General features: G+C 28.6%; 3 protein-coding genes across 4 annotated transcripts in view; 1 reads left to right on the forward strand and 2 right to left on the reverse strand.

The window, feature by feature from the left end:
• The window catches only part of LOC111614124 (coagulation factor IX-like), a 13,567-nt gene extending 6,771 nt beyond the window's left edge, over positions 1-6,796 (reverse strand). The window contains exons 1-2 of one of the 2 annotated variants that reach the window (XM_023355510.1): positions 6,436-6,796; positions 1,177-1,681 (exon numbers count right to left, since the gene is read on the reverse strand). In XM_023355510.1, the coding sequence (XP_023211278.1) occupies positions 1,177-1,681; positions 6,436-6,555 (625 nt within the window). In that variant the 5' untranslated portion in view covers positions 6,556-6,796. Of the gene's footprint in view, positions 1-1,176; positions 1,682-4,731; positions 5,093-6,435 lie in introns of those variants that run through there. The other variant, XM_023355509.1, reaches the window with a different exon arrangement.
• The window catches only part of LOC111614125 (elastase-1-like), a 19,033-nt gene extending 7,214 nt beyond the window's left edge, over positions 1-11,819 (forward strand). The window contains exons 2-9 of the mRNA XM_023355511.1: positions 7,679-7,812; positions 7,899-8,130; positions 8,215-8,322; positions 8,511-8,727; positions 8,790-8,913; positions 10,599-10,764; positions 10,829-10,968; positions 11,038-11,819. Coding sequence (XP_023211279.1) covers positions 7,679-7,812; positions 7,899-8,130; positions 8,215-8,322; positions 8,511-8,727; positions 8,790-8,913; positions 10,599-10,764; positions 10,829-10,968; positions 11,038-11,223 — 1,307 coding nt within the window. The 3' untranslated portion in view covers positions 11,224-11,819. The remainder of the gene's footprint in view (positions 1-7,678; positions 7,813-7,898; positions 8,131-8,214; positions 8,323-8,510; positions 8,728-8,789; positions 8,914-10,598; positions 10,765-10,828; positions 10,969-11,037) is intronic.
• A 1,573-nt stretch (positions 11,820-13,392) lies between these two features.
• On the reverse strand, positions 13,393-15,773 carry LOC111614126 (synaptotagmin-2-like). Its single transcript, XM_023355512.1, has 3 exons — positions 14,841-15,773; positions 14,646-14,766; positions 13,393-14,140 (listed from the first exon to the last, which is right to left on the reverse strand). Exons 1-3 carry the CDS (start codon positions 15,657-15,659, stop codon positions 13,830-13,832), a joined length of 1,251 nt encoding a protein of 416 aa, XP_023211280.1. The 5' UTR covers positions 15,660-15,773; the 3' UTR covers positions 13,393-13,829.
• Between the last annotated feature and the right edge of the window lie 889 nt (positions 15,774-16,662).

Consider the following 16,662-nt stretch of genomic DNA (forward strand, 5'->3'; position numbering starts at 1 on the left):
AATTAATTTCGATAAACTTTAAAATTATTTAATAAATTCCATATTTGAGAAACTTAAATAAAACTTAATTAATTTCGATAAACTTTAAAATTATTTAATAAATTCCATATTTGAGAAACTCAAAATATAATACAGTATTAAGTATTATCTTGAATATTTTTATTTATATTTTCCGAGCATAATAATGTTCGGAGAGTAAGTAATGATATTTAAGGAAGTTGTGTATTATTAGATATATCGATATTAATTAATATAATACTAGAAAAAGTTGCATATGATATAGCACAGTGTTTTTCAACCTGTGGGTCGCGACCCCCACGGGGGTCGCAAAGCCTTACACGGGGGGCCGCGGGTATAAGAAATAGACAACTGTTTGTAGGTCCTACACTACAATAAAAAACCTACTGTAATATTTATACCACCTACCTTCTGTAATATTTATACAATACTTTTGTTTTGTCGTTTGTATAACACAAAACGACACGTGGGCTATCTATCTCTCAGGAGGACTTTCTAGAGGGAAATTGGCCTCTAGTTAAAATTACAAATGTGAAAAAAAAAACCCGGAAAACTTCACGTGGCCAGCCCGTTGTCAAGGAGCCAACTCACTACCAGTGTTCTGTGGTTTTATCCATTCTGTCACTAATGGGCAATATTGTATTAAAATGTCATTATTTAAAAATATATATATTTTGCTTTATTTTTGTATTTACAGATTTATTAAATCAATTAATATAAAAATAAAAACTATAATAATTAATGTAGAAAGAAAACTTATTAATTTTTGAGATATAATCTTTCTACTTCGTGAATATAACTAGACTATTCGAGAATTCTAATTCCGAATGGCTTAACAAAAGATTAATTCTATTCTTTGTGCAATGTTAACAGTGATATGTTACAAAGAGATAACATTCTCTCATGTAGAAAACATTGTTCTTTATCGTATGGTTTGAGAATAAATCATAAACAAGACAGTTTGATAAGCTGTAAATTTAATAAATGTAGAGTTTACATGCATCTAACCTTGATGAAAACACTCATTAACATTGTCTATATCTGTCCTTCATCTTTGTATTCGAAACAACACCTCACTAGACAAAGGAGTTTTAGAAATTCGACATAAAGAATCGTGTAAACTACTAAGAAGCTCCAATTTAAGATAAGAACACCCACCTGAATCGTATAATTCCTGTTCGTTTTTTCTCCTCCTCCTTCTCCTCCTCTTTTCTTCTCTTCTCTTTTTCTTGTTATATAATTTTTCGCAGATGCTGTTCTTGACATAACATAGAGCATCCTCTTGAATCAAACTATTTCCGCAAACTAGAGCCATTTCGCAAGTCTTATAACGGTGCGTACGACAGGTTCGAGTACAAGGTGACCAAGAAGACCAATCTGAATAAACGAAATGTTGAAGATGATAAAGTACTCTAATGTCGGATTCTCTCTCTTGAATTTCTTCTTCTCCACTAACTATTTTATGTTTATTCCTGCATCTGTTTCCTTGGCATCTTCTTACTTCTCTCAGTACATTAGCACCACAGTGCTGTGGTGATTTACACAATCGACTCCTCACCTGTTTACATCTCGATGAGCATTTCTTCCACGGTGTCCATTTTGAATAGATCTGATCGTAATTCATTCTCTGGGGTGCAAATATTGTTAGGTTCTGTGAATATTCCTGAAAATTTAAAGTAAACCCTTATATATATATATATATTAAAATATATGACTAATTTTTTTAGCATGTTCAAGATTCATATGAGGAGTGTTGTCTATGGTAAAAATTAAAATGTTTATGTTAAACTGTACATAAAAGTACAGGAAAATTAGTTCTAAGCTGCCAGAAGAATCTTTATTTTAAGCAATGACAAATATTAATGTTTAAAACGAGCGAAAACCGGAAACGGAAATTACAATTTTCATACACCTTTCACAAATATCACTTCCTATACGACCAAATTTATTTTAAAAAATCTATTTTAAGAAGAAATTAATACTAAAATTAATAAAAAAATTCATATTTATCTACTTTTAACACGTTTAATTTTGTCATCACTTTAAAAAAATCAGGTTTAAAGTTATTAAAAATAGAAATTATAACAAATTTTAGAAAAGAAATATTAGAAAATTTAGGAAAAATAATTTTATAGTTGATAAACCATATCTAGATTCAATCAATGGCTCGTATATCATTAACTAAAGTATCATTAGTGAGTATCCAGGTGTAGAGAGAGAGAGAGAGAGAGAGAGAGAGAGAGGGTGTTCACACCCCGTTCAGCAAGACGGAATTTGTTAGCAATTCTTTGTCTTTATTATCGGATAAGTTATGTTGTTACACAAGTTTTTATAACGCGCTTCACATTTCAAAGTACAGAAATCACCTGAATCATTTATAAACCGATCATTTCTATAGCATTACATTATAACGCAGCATAAATTCGACAATGGGAAGAGTGAGTAATAGCACTAGCTGTTTTTTTTTTTAATTATTAATATGGATGTTGTATGCGAGTTTAGAACGGTAATTATCATCTTAAGGCAATTAACTGAGTCCTTGTAAGGTTGTCTGTTCGTGCCAATTAATTTTTAAACGATGCCAAAAGAATTTTATATATGTAACTGTGAATTTACTTACCTCTATAAGGCAACTGTATTATTTTTTTTTATCGCATTTTTATGTGGCTAAATGTATTTTAATTATATTAAAAACATTTGTAAATGTAGAATAACATTCTTATTTATCAAATTACTAATAAAAAAAACTAATTAAAACATTGATCTAAGTTTGTTTTTTACGATATTAAATATTCATACTATAAAAAATGGCTGATACGTTTGAATACCTTAATTTTGACTTCAGAGAATTTCAAAAATTTACTATAACTTTTTTTAAAAATGTCTTTACAGGTATATTTAGATGATAAGCAATGTGTTGACGTATAATTTACTTGAGTAATTACGTTTAAAATTGTGTTTAAATCGTATTTAAAAACGTTGATAATCAAATTTATGAATTTGACGTCATTAGAAAACAAGGTTATCTTAGAAGAAGATCTCAGCACACCTGCAACATGTCTTCTTTGCTGCATTGGTTGGCTAGTCACGAATTGATGCAGGTGACAATCCGCTAACTAATGCACCTTTCTAAAAATTAAAAAAATTAGCCCCCCCAAAAAAAATCAAATTTCAGCACCGGAAATGCTTTGGTGTGTCTACAGTCATTTAAATCTTTGGCACGTATTCTTTAACAATAAAATATAAACGAGTTGAACTGTTACGAAATATAAAGAACTAATTTCATTACATATTATTATTATTATTATTTTTATTTTTTAAATTTAATTTAAATTAAATTGTTTCCAAATTCTGTTACAAATTTATCATTTATTTACTTTTAATGAGTTTTCTTGTAAAATAGAGCAGTAATTTACTTAAAAATTTGTATATAAAAGGGGATATTCTTCTTGTATAGAGAGATTCTTCCCTAAAATAGTTTTAATACATATCCTTGTATATAGTAGAGATAATTTACGTATATATATATATATATATATATTTTTTATNNNNTTACAATAAAATAATTTATAAAAATTATTTAAATTAGTATAAAAGTAAATATATTTTCTGAAAAGTATTTATAATAATAATAATTCTAAGAATAATATTGTGACGTAAAACAAGAGAATTTAGATCATAACAGTACCTAACGTTAAAGCATTATATACAGTATTATACAGTATTATAAGTATACTGTCGCCTCATTGTCGGTGAGAGAATGTAAACAACCAATAGAATAAAATTTGGGGGTGACAAGTAATGATTTATTCATCAGTTTGGGGGGGATAATTTGTTTCCTGTAACGTCCTTGATGTCTACTTTGTTGATTTCCACGTTTTGCTGTTCAAAAAACACCTCAAAAGATAGATTAAAACTGGGATAACTGTATGTAAAACATTTCCTATTCAGTTATATGAATAATGGAAGTGTTTTTATATATGTTAGAGCACGATTTATACCAGAGAATAACGATAAAATAAAGTACAAACTAGGTGATACATGAGACGAAAATACCTAGAATGGATCGTGTTACCTATCACTGACACATCTATAACAGGGCTGACTAAGTCTATCAGTACCTCTACTAACGAAGAAAATGTTTAAAAAAAAATATATATATATATTTAGATAATATATTCTATAAAATTATAAGGCAATTTAATAAAATATAATAGAAAATTACACAGTAATTACAAAGGTGATGTGTTTAATATAATTTTTGCTGTTATCTTGTTAATTTAATGGTAAATTAAGTAAAGATATAAATTAATAAATTAAAAAATTTAAATATTTAAATAAATTTCGTTTAAAAATAAATACATAAACTTTATTTTTATCATTCACTTTACATTGCCAAAATTTCGTTACTAGCAACTTTGGGTTTAAATTCTTAAAATATTTGTCAAACTAATCATTATTTTAAAAATAAATTTTTAATATTTTAAACGTTAAATATTATTAAATTAATATTTTAAAATATTCTTTTAATTTTTTATTTACTAATTAAATCATTTCATTCGCTTTAAATTATGTCAAGTAATTCAGCGTTATTAAGCAAAATTTTTAATTAAAATTTTAACCTAAAACTTCATTTTTTTTAAGGGGAAGAAGTTGTTAAAATATTATTTAAATTTTATTTAAAAAAAAAGAAAAAAAATTCAAAAAACTTACTTTACCGTGACGAAAGTGATGTCGAATGGCACGTGAACCCCTTACCGACAACAGCGCCATTATAATTACGGTGGCTATCAAGAAAACTATTGAACAATTCCTTCCCTGTTCGATCATCATCGTTGAACATCGATCAATAGTAATAATCGTTAGATATGAAGCGAGAAATGAACGGAAGTGATGAGAATCTGGTGGCCCACTGTACTTACACTAGGACTACTATCGACTGTCACGTGTCTCGGACGTGTCGTGATTGGTTAGAATGGGTGTGGTTAGTTTAAACCGAAACGAATGTCCATTGCTAATATTTGATTAATTATTATATATAATGCGTGTTCAACAGTTTTATGCTTTATTTTATCTGTTATATGATAGGCTCGTGTAATTAAAATCATCTTTTTTTTTTTATGTAACGAGTGCTTAAAGTGTAAAAGAAAAAAAGTATATAAATATCTTGTTAAATTTAGATTAATGGGTGTAGTAAGCGTAATAATGCAATATCGTTATTGACAGTATGGATATCATAAGCGGGATGAATATGAATTTCTGCAACACCTATTTCTTGTTCTTTACCCTCTTCTTTCGCTAGATCTAATTCTCCAGCTCTGATTCTTAATCTTCGACGNTTCTAAGAATAATATTGTGACGTAAAACAAGAGAATTTAGATCATAACAGTACCTAACGTTAAAGCATTATATACAGTATTATACAGTATTATAAGTATACTGTCGCCTCATTGTCGGTGAGAGAATGTAAACAACCAATAGAATAAAATTTGGGGGTGACAAGTAATGATTTATTCATCAGTTTGGGGGGGATAATTTGTTTCCTGTAACGTCCTTGATGTCTACTTTGTTGATTTCCACGTTTTGCTGTTCAAAAAACACCTCAAAAGATAGATTAAAACTGGGATAACTGTATGTAAAACATTTCCTATTCAGTTATATGAATAATGGAAGTGTTTTTATATATGTTAGAGCACGATTTATACCAGAGAATAACGATAAAATAAAGTACAAACTAGGTGATACATGAGACGAAAATACCTAGAATGGATCGTGTTACCTATCACTGACACATCTATAACAGGGCTGACTAAGTCTATCAGTACCTCTACTAACGAAGAAAATGTTTAAAAAAAAATATATATATATATTTAGATAATATATTCTATAAAATTATAAGGCAATTTAATAAAATATAATAGAAAATTACACAGTAATTACAAAGGTGATGTGTTTAATATAATTTTTGCTGTTATCTTGTTAATTTAATGGTAAATTAAGTAAAGATATAAATTAATAAATTAAAAAATTTAAATATTTAAATAAATTTCGTTTAAAAATAAATACATAAACTTTATTTTTATCATTCACTTTACATTGCCAAAATTTCGTTACTAGCAACTTTGGGTTTAAATTCTTAAAATATTTGTCAAACTAATCATTATTTTAAAAATAAATTTTTAATATTTTAAACGTTAAATATTATTAAATTAATATTTTAAAATATTCTTTTAATTTTTTATTTACTAATTAAATCATTTCATTCGCTTTAAATTATGTCAAGTAATTCAGCGTTATTAAGCAAAATTTTTAATTAAAATTTTAACCTAAAACTTCATTTTTTTTAAGGGGAAGAAGTTGTTAAAATATTATTTAAATTTTATTTAAAAAAAAAGAAAAAAAATTCAAAAAACTTACTTTACCGTGACGAAAGTGATGTCGAATGGCACGTGAACCCCTTACCGACAACAGCGCCATTATAATTACGGTGGCTATCAAGAAAACTATTGAACAATTCCTTCCCTGTTCGATCATCATCGTTGAACATCGATCAATAGTAATAATCGTTAGATATGAAGCGAGAAATGAACGGAAGTGATGAGAATCTGGTGGCCCACTGTACTTACACTAGGACTACTATCGACTGTCACGTGTCTCGGACGTGTCGTGATTGGTTAGAATGGGTGTGGTTAGTTTAAACCGAAACGAATGTCCATTGCTAATATTTGATTAATTATTATATATAATGCGTGTTCAACAGTTTTATGCTTTATTTTATCTGTTATATGATAGGCTCGTGTAATTAAAATCATCTTTTTTTTTTATGTAACGAGTGCTTAAAGTGTAAAAGAAAAAAAGTATATAAATATCTTGTTAAATTTATATCAAATATTTTATAAATTTAAAAACATTTTTAGTGTTTCATCCCTAGATTCGTGAGTATACTCTACCCCCTAATACAATAATAAATTAAAATTTTTACTTATAAAATCATTATATATTAATTAAAAGTTTATTTATTATTTTACATAAAAATATTTACAAAAATTCCTTTACTTTTTACAAAATTAAATATATTTTTTTTAATACTCAGAAAATAACCCTTTTATTAAGGAATATTTAAAAGAAATTACTTTAAAAAATTATTTTTATAAAATAGAACGAGTTAGAGTAGAAACCATTTTACCAAATCAGGTCAGACTAGATTCTGAATAGACAGCATGGTGCCTTAATGATATGTACTGTAAGTGATAGATGACGAGATGAGGAAAAAAAACAAGAAGAAGGGGGGAAAAAACTACATTTACATCAATAAGTTTTCTATATCAGCTCGTGTAACTCATACATCAATATATTTTTTATGCATAAAACATATAAAAATAAACTTAAAGTTAATTACATACATTTCTGTTTACTTTCTACTGTGTACAGAAGTCATACATTACTATAGAAATGTTTATAAATTTATTTTGTAACAATGTTATAAGTTTATAACATTAAATATTGGTTTTAAATCCGTTTAAATATCATTTAAATATATTGTAATTTAATATAACTTGAAACGTAACCTATATTCATGCTTGTTACGTAAGATGTAATTGTCGTAACGTGATTATCTGTTTAAAAGTATATATAAGAAATTAAAATTTATTTAATTTAGATGACTGCGATGAAGAAAATCCGAAAATAATTAAAGTAACTGGCAAAAGTTACTTGTATAGTCCCGGTTATGCATCTGGTCAATATCCGAAGAACGTCAGATGTGTTTATGCACTTTTAAGTGCACCGAACACGGTAAAGAAGAAATATTTTTGTTATGATAAAAATAAAAATTATAAATTTAAATATTTCTATATTATTTTTATTTATTTATTTTCTAGTTAATTCGATTACGCTTCAATTACTTCGATGTAGAAAACACAAGTAGTTGTAATGGGGATCATTTTGCAATTTATGATAAATTATCCAAAAATCAAAGTCCTCGATACATATTTTGTGGTAGTATTTTACCATACGATGTAATTTCCGAAAATAATGAGATTTATATTACTTTCTACAGCGATTGGATTCATACTGGACGTGGATTCAACGTATCATACGAGCTTGTTAAATGTGAGAAATTTTTAATATTTAAAATTAATTACGTACACGGGAAAAAATATATACCGAGTTTATAATAAATTACGCCAATTTCAGCGAAATTTTCGACGGAATTCAATTGCAGAAACAGAAAATTTATCTCCAAACATTTAATTTGCAATGGAGTAGACGATTGCGGCGATGGCACAGATGAAGAAAAATGTGGTACTTATTACGTTACATAAAAATAACTTTAAAAAAAACCCATTAAAGTAAAGTACTTTATGTCAGGTAACCCAAACATTACCTTCTTATTTCTAGAAAAAAACAATATCAAAGGTCAAGTAGTAATTTATGTCCTATATAGTTAACAAAATCCCATAAAGGTTATTTACACTTCTGTACCTTGTCAGGCCTCCCACCTTCACCCACCCCTGAGTGTGGAGCACCACCCGTTTCTCATCATCAACAGTCAGAAGATCGTATTGTGGGTGGAACCGAAGCTATACCTGGGAGTTGGCCCTGGCAGGCAGACCTACAGCAAAATAACATAGAACCAAACAGCCACACCTGCGGTGGTTCCTTGATCAATTCTCTTTGGGTAGTGAGCGCAGCTCATTGCTTTAAATAGTAAGTAACTTATAAATATATTTTTAAACCAAAAATTCTATCTGATAATTATTTTTATGAAGTTTAAGAGATAAAACACTCTGGAGGATCCATTTGGGCAATCACAATAAATTTATAAAGGATGAATTCGAATCTGTTAGATATATTGAAAGATTAATTATATATCCCGGTATCGAAGAAGATACGGTAAATATGTAATTATAATAATAATTATTATATATAATCTGGAGTAAAATTATGATATTTTAAAACATTCGTTTAATTAAAGGAATTTACGTGAAATTTTTCGATTTATAACAACATTATTTTTTTTATTGATTATTTAATTTTCTACTGTATTTCCTTATTTGATAATCGTCCTTTGTGTGAGATCCAATAACAAGTTTTCTTATATTGAAAGTTGTAAACAAGTGTTGCAAGGAATCAACTTTAATAAAATTTTCGTCTTATATACAAGGTCAGTTGGTTCTTTCGAACAAATGGCCTGTAGGAAAGTAACTTATTGTCTCCTACTTTTTTGTAAGAAACGTGTACAAAATAATACTCAATCATTTACCATTGTCAGTCAATATGTATATAAATATAATCAAATTTAACCACATATAAAATGCGTTTAGTAGTAAATATATAGTAGAATATCAGTAGCGTTACAGAAGGATATGTACTGTACACTAGATATGCTACACATTGCATATATATATTTGTATACATTGTCTATGTTTTAACAGAAAGGACCGCCGAGAGTTTGTATGGTCCTGGGAGAGAGAGAGAGTGCTCCTTTTACTCCTTAGAGAGCCTCTTGCCATTTGTTTTAAACAAATAGAATATATAACACGTTTATTTATTAATAAAAAGTAGTCTTATAGTCTTAATTCTTGTCTGTAACTTAAACATAACATTAATTTATAGGGATAGAAACCACAACGGGTCCCTAATTTTTCTCTGAGTCTAGGGAAAAATCCCCACTCCTCCCTCACGACTGTCCTGCCATTTCCTTCTTTCGCTCATTATTCACGTCGTTTCTCACACATTATCTATCTGTAACGCTCTATTTATAAAATATTTTAAACTAACTTTTATTTTATAATTAATAAGAAGGACGTGTATAGAAATTAACACGTCCACGTGACATATGAACACGTGTACTTTTTGTCACGTGTTTAATAAACAAGTATAAAGGAAAAGTAACAACAGCAAAGACATATTATTTTTTATATTAAAAATTTATCGTTTTGGCTATTCGACCGTCTTATTAAAGGGTTGAGATCAAACTTTGTATTCCAGTTTATAATAATAATAATAATAATAAAAACAATTTAAACATTTACTATTTAATTTTAAAAAATAAAAATAAAATATTGTTGCTAGTTTAATTTCTTTATGGCTATTAAATGTAATCAAAATATATAATAATATAACGATACTTAATTATAATAATGTAAGGAAACTTCTCAGATTTCAACGTCACGTATCATTAGACTTTCACCTTTCGGGTCAACTAGACGTGACGTGTATTAACTATACTTTCCAACCTTGGACTTATAAAATGAGAAATTCTTAAATTTCGTAGCACAAATTTTAGAAAATATCTTAATTTTATCTCTAAAAACTTAATTTAGAAATGTCTCTTATACGTTAAGTAAATATATTTCATGAATGCATATTGAATTTGAATGTGCAATTGTATAACACCTGGCTCAACCTTGGATTTTACAGCTTTCTGTACCTAAATAAATCACGCCAAACAATAAATTCAGCATTAGAATATCTCACTTTAGAAACATATAAAATATCCCTATAGAAATTTATCAAAAATTAAATTTATTTTAAATGTAATTATTAGAAAATCATCATTAATTAATATCTTTCAGTTTATACTAACAGGAAAATATGATATAAACAATGATATTGCTCTTCTAAAATTGAATGCGCCTGTAAAATTTAATGATCATATCCGTCCTGTATGTCTACCCCAACGAAATTTAATATTTACAAATAAAAATAAATGTTTCGTAACTGGTTGGGGAGAAACTAGAGGTAAGTTTATTTTTAAATAATTTAAAATATACAGTTTTATATTTATTAAATTATCATATTATAGGTACAGGTGGTAGCGATGTGCTAAATCAAGCCGAACAGTACTTATATGATATTGAAAAATGCAATCTTCCTGTAAATTTTAAGGATACATCCAACATGATATGTGCAGGTGATGAAACAGGAGAACAAGGAGGATGCCACGTAAATTATTATGATTACTCGTAATATGTTCGTCTCCCTTATCTAATTTGCATAATTTTAATTTTCTAGGGTGATAGTGGAGGACCTTTGGTATGCCTTCATCAAAGTAAATGGTATCTAGTAGGAACTGTTAGTTTCTTATTATCTAATAACTACTTAACAACAGCATGTAGCGTTGACGATGCGCTTGCTATATATTCTAATGTATCCAACAAGTATGATTGGATTAATACTATGATAGAAGAATATACATAATAATTTTTATTATAAAAATATACAATAAAATAATAACAATTCAAATAATTTTAACTGTAAATTCTATATAAATCGAATAATAAATTGAAAATTCTTTATACAGCAACTGATGTGTCCTATGTAATAATGAAGGCAGTACAGTATTTTTATCAGTAGGTCAAAGTTTATAATGTATAATCTATATAAATATCAACCAACCAATCTTTATTATTTGATATAACGGGTGTTATTAAAAAGAATGAGTTAAAATAACATTGTTACATTAAAGTTGATATACAAACAAAAGTTTCAGAGTTCCAACCCCTTTTACTCAAATAATGAACGTTTTGTAACTAATATTAGTCGTTGATCACAATCCAGAAGGAACGAATTTTCACTTAAAAAATACGTATAACTAGAGAATGACATCTAATATTATTTAATAGTCCTTTAACTATAACAGGACATGGCTTCAAAAAAGAATTATAGTTTATCTACAAATTATAGTGAGGTCTTCACAATTCCATGTCCTGAGACAGATCTATTAATACGGAACACCTGTTTAAAGCAGTGGCGTAGCGGGGGGTAGTAAGGGGGTGTATCATGCACCGGGCGCCACTCGCAGACGGGCACCCAAATGGTCTCCAAGACAAACTATATGTGTTTCTAGAGGGGGAGGGGGAGGGCACTAATAAAGTGTCGTGCCCTGGGCGCCAGTTATGTTCGCTACGCCACTGGCTTAAAGTAGAACAACTGTATTCTCTCAAATCCACTAAGAGACCACCCCAAACCGGAAAAGCATTAAAAAAAAGCACTTGTTCCAATCAAGAAATCAAATAATCTAACATAATTATTTGATAAAGATACTTTAATTTTAATAAATAATTTGACAATAGCTCCAAGTAAGCTTGAGTCTTTCCCACAGAAGCTGAATTAGCCAAGAGAAGGACAATATCAGCATAAAGAAGACAGTTAATTTCAACATGAGAAGATGGTGCTATCATAGAGCTTTGACCTCTCGGAAGGTCAGGAAAATCATTCAAAAACAAAATAAAAAGAATAAGACTTAATGAATCTCCTTGAGGCAACCCTCTATTGGACTTAACGTAATTAGTTTAAAATGAAAAATCCTGTATAAGATATCTTGTATTAGAGAAAAGACTCGAGTAAATTATTTAAAAAACCAATACTCCTAAGCTTATACCATAATAAATCATGATCGACTGTATCGAAAGCTTTCTTGAGGATCAATAAAACAGTATATAATTTTCCTCGTTTCCTCGAAAGTAATACAGTTGACCCTCCCATAACACTTGATTATTACGTTTTATATGAATTCCACGTTGTACGAGTCACTTAGATCTTACAAATACGTGTGCCGGGCTGTGAACGGCTTACGTATTTGTAAAATCTAAGTGACTCGTACAACATGGAATTCATATAAAACGGAATAATCAACAGTGTTATAGGGGGTCAACTGTATTTAAATAAGACCAACCAAAATAAACGAATTATATTCGACGCCTCTATTTTTAATTATTGCTATATAATAACAATATCAAACTGATACGAAGACAATTTGCCATAACAATTGAAGAAATCTTTCTAAATACGCTAATTAAAACAATTGGTCTATAATTAGTTGGATTCTGACTACTTCTCCTCTTATAATCATCCTTAAAGGCGATTTGTTTCCAAGATAAAGGAAGAGACCAACTAGACCAAAAGACTATAAATTCTCTCTGTCGTCCGTCTGTCCGTTCTTCAGTTTTTCCTTAATCTCGAGTTAGATACATGTAAAACCAGACCAGATATGGAAAGACTAGAGCAAGAGACCCCGATTAACTATTCAATATATACGAACTTTTAATGCAAACCGGAATTCACATTATTTTAATTCAAAAATTTATCTTGAAAGGATAAATGTATATGCTTTCCATCTCAAATTAGTAGTGTCTTGCCCCTGTACATCATACTTTTCCTTTAACAATAGAGTCGTGTCAATCATCTCTCTAACACCTTTCAGGGGGATAATTAATTCTACAGTATAAATATATTAGTTATAATATATTTATAGTGTAGAATTATTAGTATTAGTTAGTTATATCATAATTAGTTATATCATAATTAAAATACAGTATATATATATATTTAATGTACCAATACCAATACTACTTGTTACTGTACACAATTTTATAAAAAAAACAAACAAAAGTAATTAAATAAATATATAAAAAAGTGGGTAACATTTATACTTATACAATATATGAGATGCTTAATTTATTCAGTAGAAAAAAAGAAATGTGTAAATGTCTCATCATGAAATTGTCTATTATACTATTTCAAAGAGGAAGCGCAATTGTCGCGTCGCGTCGCGTTGCGAAGTGAGACTCGACAATGGAAATGTATCACAGAAAAATATAATCATTAAAATAAAGTTAAAAATTACTAACATTACAATACAGTAATTATGTTATTAAAGCGTGTTAACCTTTCTGAATAGAATTTAATAATGAAGAGCTCGACGCGAGGCGACGCGAAGCGACAAGAGCGAAACGATGGTTTCTACAATTTAGACTTTTACTAGACTTAAAAAACATATAAATATATACATTTAACAAATTAATTTAATGCATTAGAGTGTGCCAATGAATAGAAGTGCTGTTTAGACTAGCAACCATATCTTGCCAATGTTGAATTCCTTGATGAGATATACAATTGGCTCCAACTTGGGTTCTTCCGATGATGTATTTGCTACCTATCCCAGATTTTCCACATAAAGTAATTAAAATATCCACTTCGTCGAGAGCTGAAGGAGGTACGTGGATCTGGAAACTGTTATTAAATTCTATTTCTGGTGTTTTCCGTTTAAAAACAGTCTTCTTAGCTCGAACTAATTTCTTTCGTACGTACAAAGTGACTTTGACGTATACGGATGCTACGGATTAAAAAAAAAATACTAAATGAATTGTGTTAGTTACTTTTCTAATATTAAACATTATATATTTTATGTTTTAATTAGATTTATTTATTAAATTCCGGCTTCGGGAGCTCAGCGAAGTGACGCGAAGTCGCGTCACGGCGCGTATATTTAAAACAGTCACTAAGTACGTATAAAGTAACACACGGTACTAAATTATTGATAAGCTTCTTAAAAAATAATTATTTTTAACAGTTTCCTTGTCTAAACTCAACAAAATTAATTCGCATCGCGTCACACGCGACGGGATTGAAGAGGCGCGCGCGATCGTTGGCGCGCCACTAAATATTTGCCATATTGTTTAAAAAAAAAAACAGCAAATATAATTCCGATTATTCCGAGGTTATCTGATAACACATTTAAACATTCATTCTACTATTTCTTTTTTTTTTTTTTCAAAGAATAAAAGCAATTCTTAACGTATACAGCGTGACGGACAGACTTGAAAATTTCACGTAATTACCTGTATCCTTTTCTTTTCCTTCTATATGAATATTTCTAGCCTTTAATATAGTGAGAGTAAGAGTTGTTTTTTCACGATTATAACAAATTGAAATTAATAATTCTCCGCAGTTTTCATTAATCTATATGAAATAAATAAATAAACGTATTATTCTTATTTCTATTTTTAAATGTAAACATATAAAATTACACTTACTTTATCAGAATTAAATTTCAGGCTTAACCATAAATCTTCTGTAGTCACGTCTTCACTAATTGAACTTGTTATAGGCGAATTTTTAATTGGATATTTAACGTCACCAATTTTAACTTTTCTCGAATATTTATCATAATCGCATAGAGTAATTTTCAATATTTTCTCTTCAATTTCATAAAGTTTAACAGGAAAAACGAACGTTTCGTTAAACACAGGATTCAGAGTATTCCTATGTACACGAGTGTAGTATTTTGGAGCTTTTTCAGGCAGCAAACGTAATTTGACGTAAGGATTCGCTGTACCTTTCATAAAATGCGATTTAATATCGGTTGCAGCGATGAGCCGTACACATAACTGTTTCCTGTGATAGTTATAATGTAAAGAAAATCCCACGCATCCTATATTTTCACGTGCTTTTACTCCATCCTCCGCATCACCTTCGTAAAGATTCTTCTCTAAATCTTGAGGATGAATCTGGTATCCTGTAAAGTTTACTTTACGTATCCTTCCTTCTCTGTCCGAAAATTTAGAGCCACTCGAATCAGTTTCTGAAAGAGAATCTTCGGTAGTTTCGTAAATTTGTATGGTAGGAACCACGAAACGTATGGAGTCGTTAGCTCTTACTCCTATCATGCGATGGTTCGATTTTGGTGTCATGTCTTTTAATAATTGCCTTCTTCTTCGTACTCTTATCAGTAATCTCCATAAGAAAAACAGTAGTGCTGCTAATAATATTGCTAAAATTACACCCAAAACAACTGGTAAATATATATTTGAGTAAATATTCTTCATTTCGACAATAGAAGTTGAGTTTGTCATATTTTAGATCCGTTTAGATACCAATTTTGATTAAATATAAGCTTGTCAGTGAAGGGAATTTATCCAGCTGATCTAAATTTGAAACTGAATAGATGTGTGACGTACGACCACGTGTTGTGTTATCATAATGCGTTTTAGTAATGATTATTTACTCTACGCTGTTTCATAACAGGAAATGATATTTTTTGAAATTTTTCAAAATTTTTACGTAGTATAATGGATAAAATACTCATTTAAACTGTTATTTATAACTTGAATGCGATTTAAATTGTTAAAATATGTTATTTTTCACCAGTTTTTGATGTTAAATGTGTAGAAAACAATAAAAATATGTGTTTTTTTTATATGTTTAACAATGTCAAATCTAGTTTTGTTTAGTAGAAAATATGTAAAATTTGAATGTGAATAATGTAAACTGTTCCAGATAATATATATATATATATATATGTAATCAAACCTAGATTTAATTCAGGAATTAATTGTNTTGAAGAAGCCACTAATAGATTATATAAAAACATTAATTTATATATAAGATTATACATATTTTAAACATAAATTCGTGTAAAAATATGTTCAGGAACTTAAAATTTTCTAACATAAATGGAAAATTTTACACCTGGTAGCAATGTAAAGGTAATTATTGTGAACGTACATCCTGGTTATTTATCTGTTTTTAATATTTGCTTTTGTAATAAGGATAAGAGATGTATCAAGGATACTAAACCTACTTTCGATACTATTCCATTAAATTCCATTAATAATATTAGATAAATTTTAAGTTAAAGTTTAATTTAATACATTAGATATAATCTTCTGAAATTCTAAATAATACAAGACCTCTAACATCTGTATAACTAGATACGAACAGATGAAGTAACAGCAGGAGGCGTACAGAATATATTTATACCTTTTTTCAACGTGTACAATTGAATATATCTGTTTAAAACTAAATTATCATCGTAAAAGTTAAAAGAGAAAGGTCATATATGTATTTTTTATTAAG

Source organism: Centruroides sculpturatus, unplaced genomic scaffold, assembly GCF_000671375.1.
Source record: "Centruroides sculpturatus isolate CEXI.00-Female unplaced genomic scaffold, Cexi_2.0 scaffold2054, whole genome shotgun sequence".
NCBI lineage: Eukaryota > Metazoa > Arthropoda > Arachnida > Scorpiones > Buthidae > Centruroides > Centruroides sculpturatus.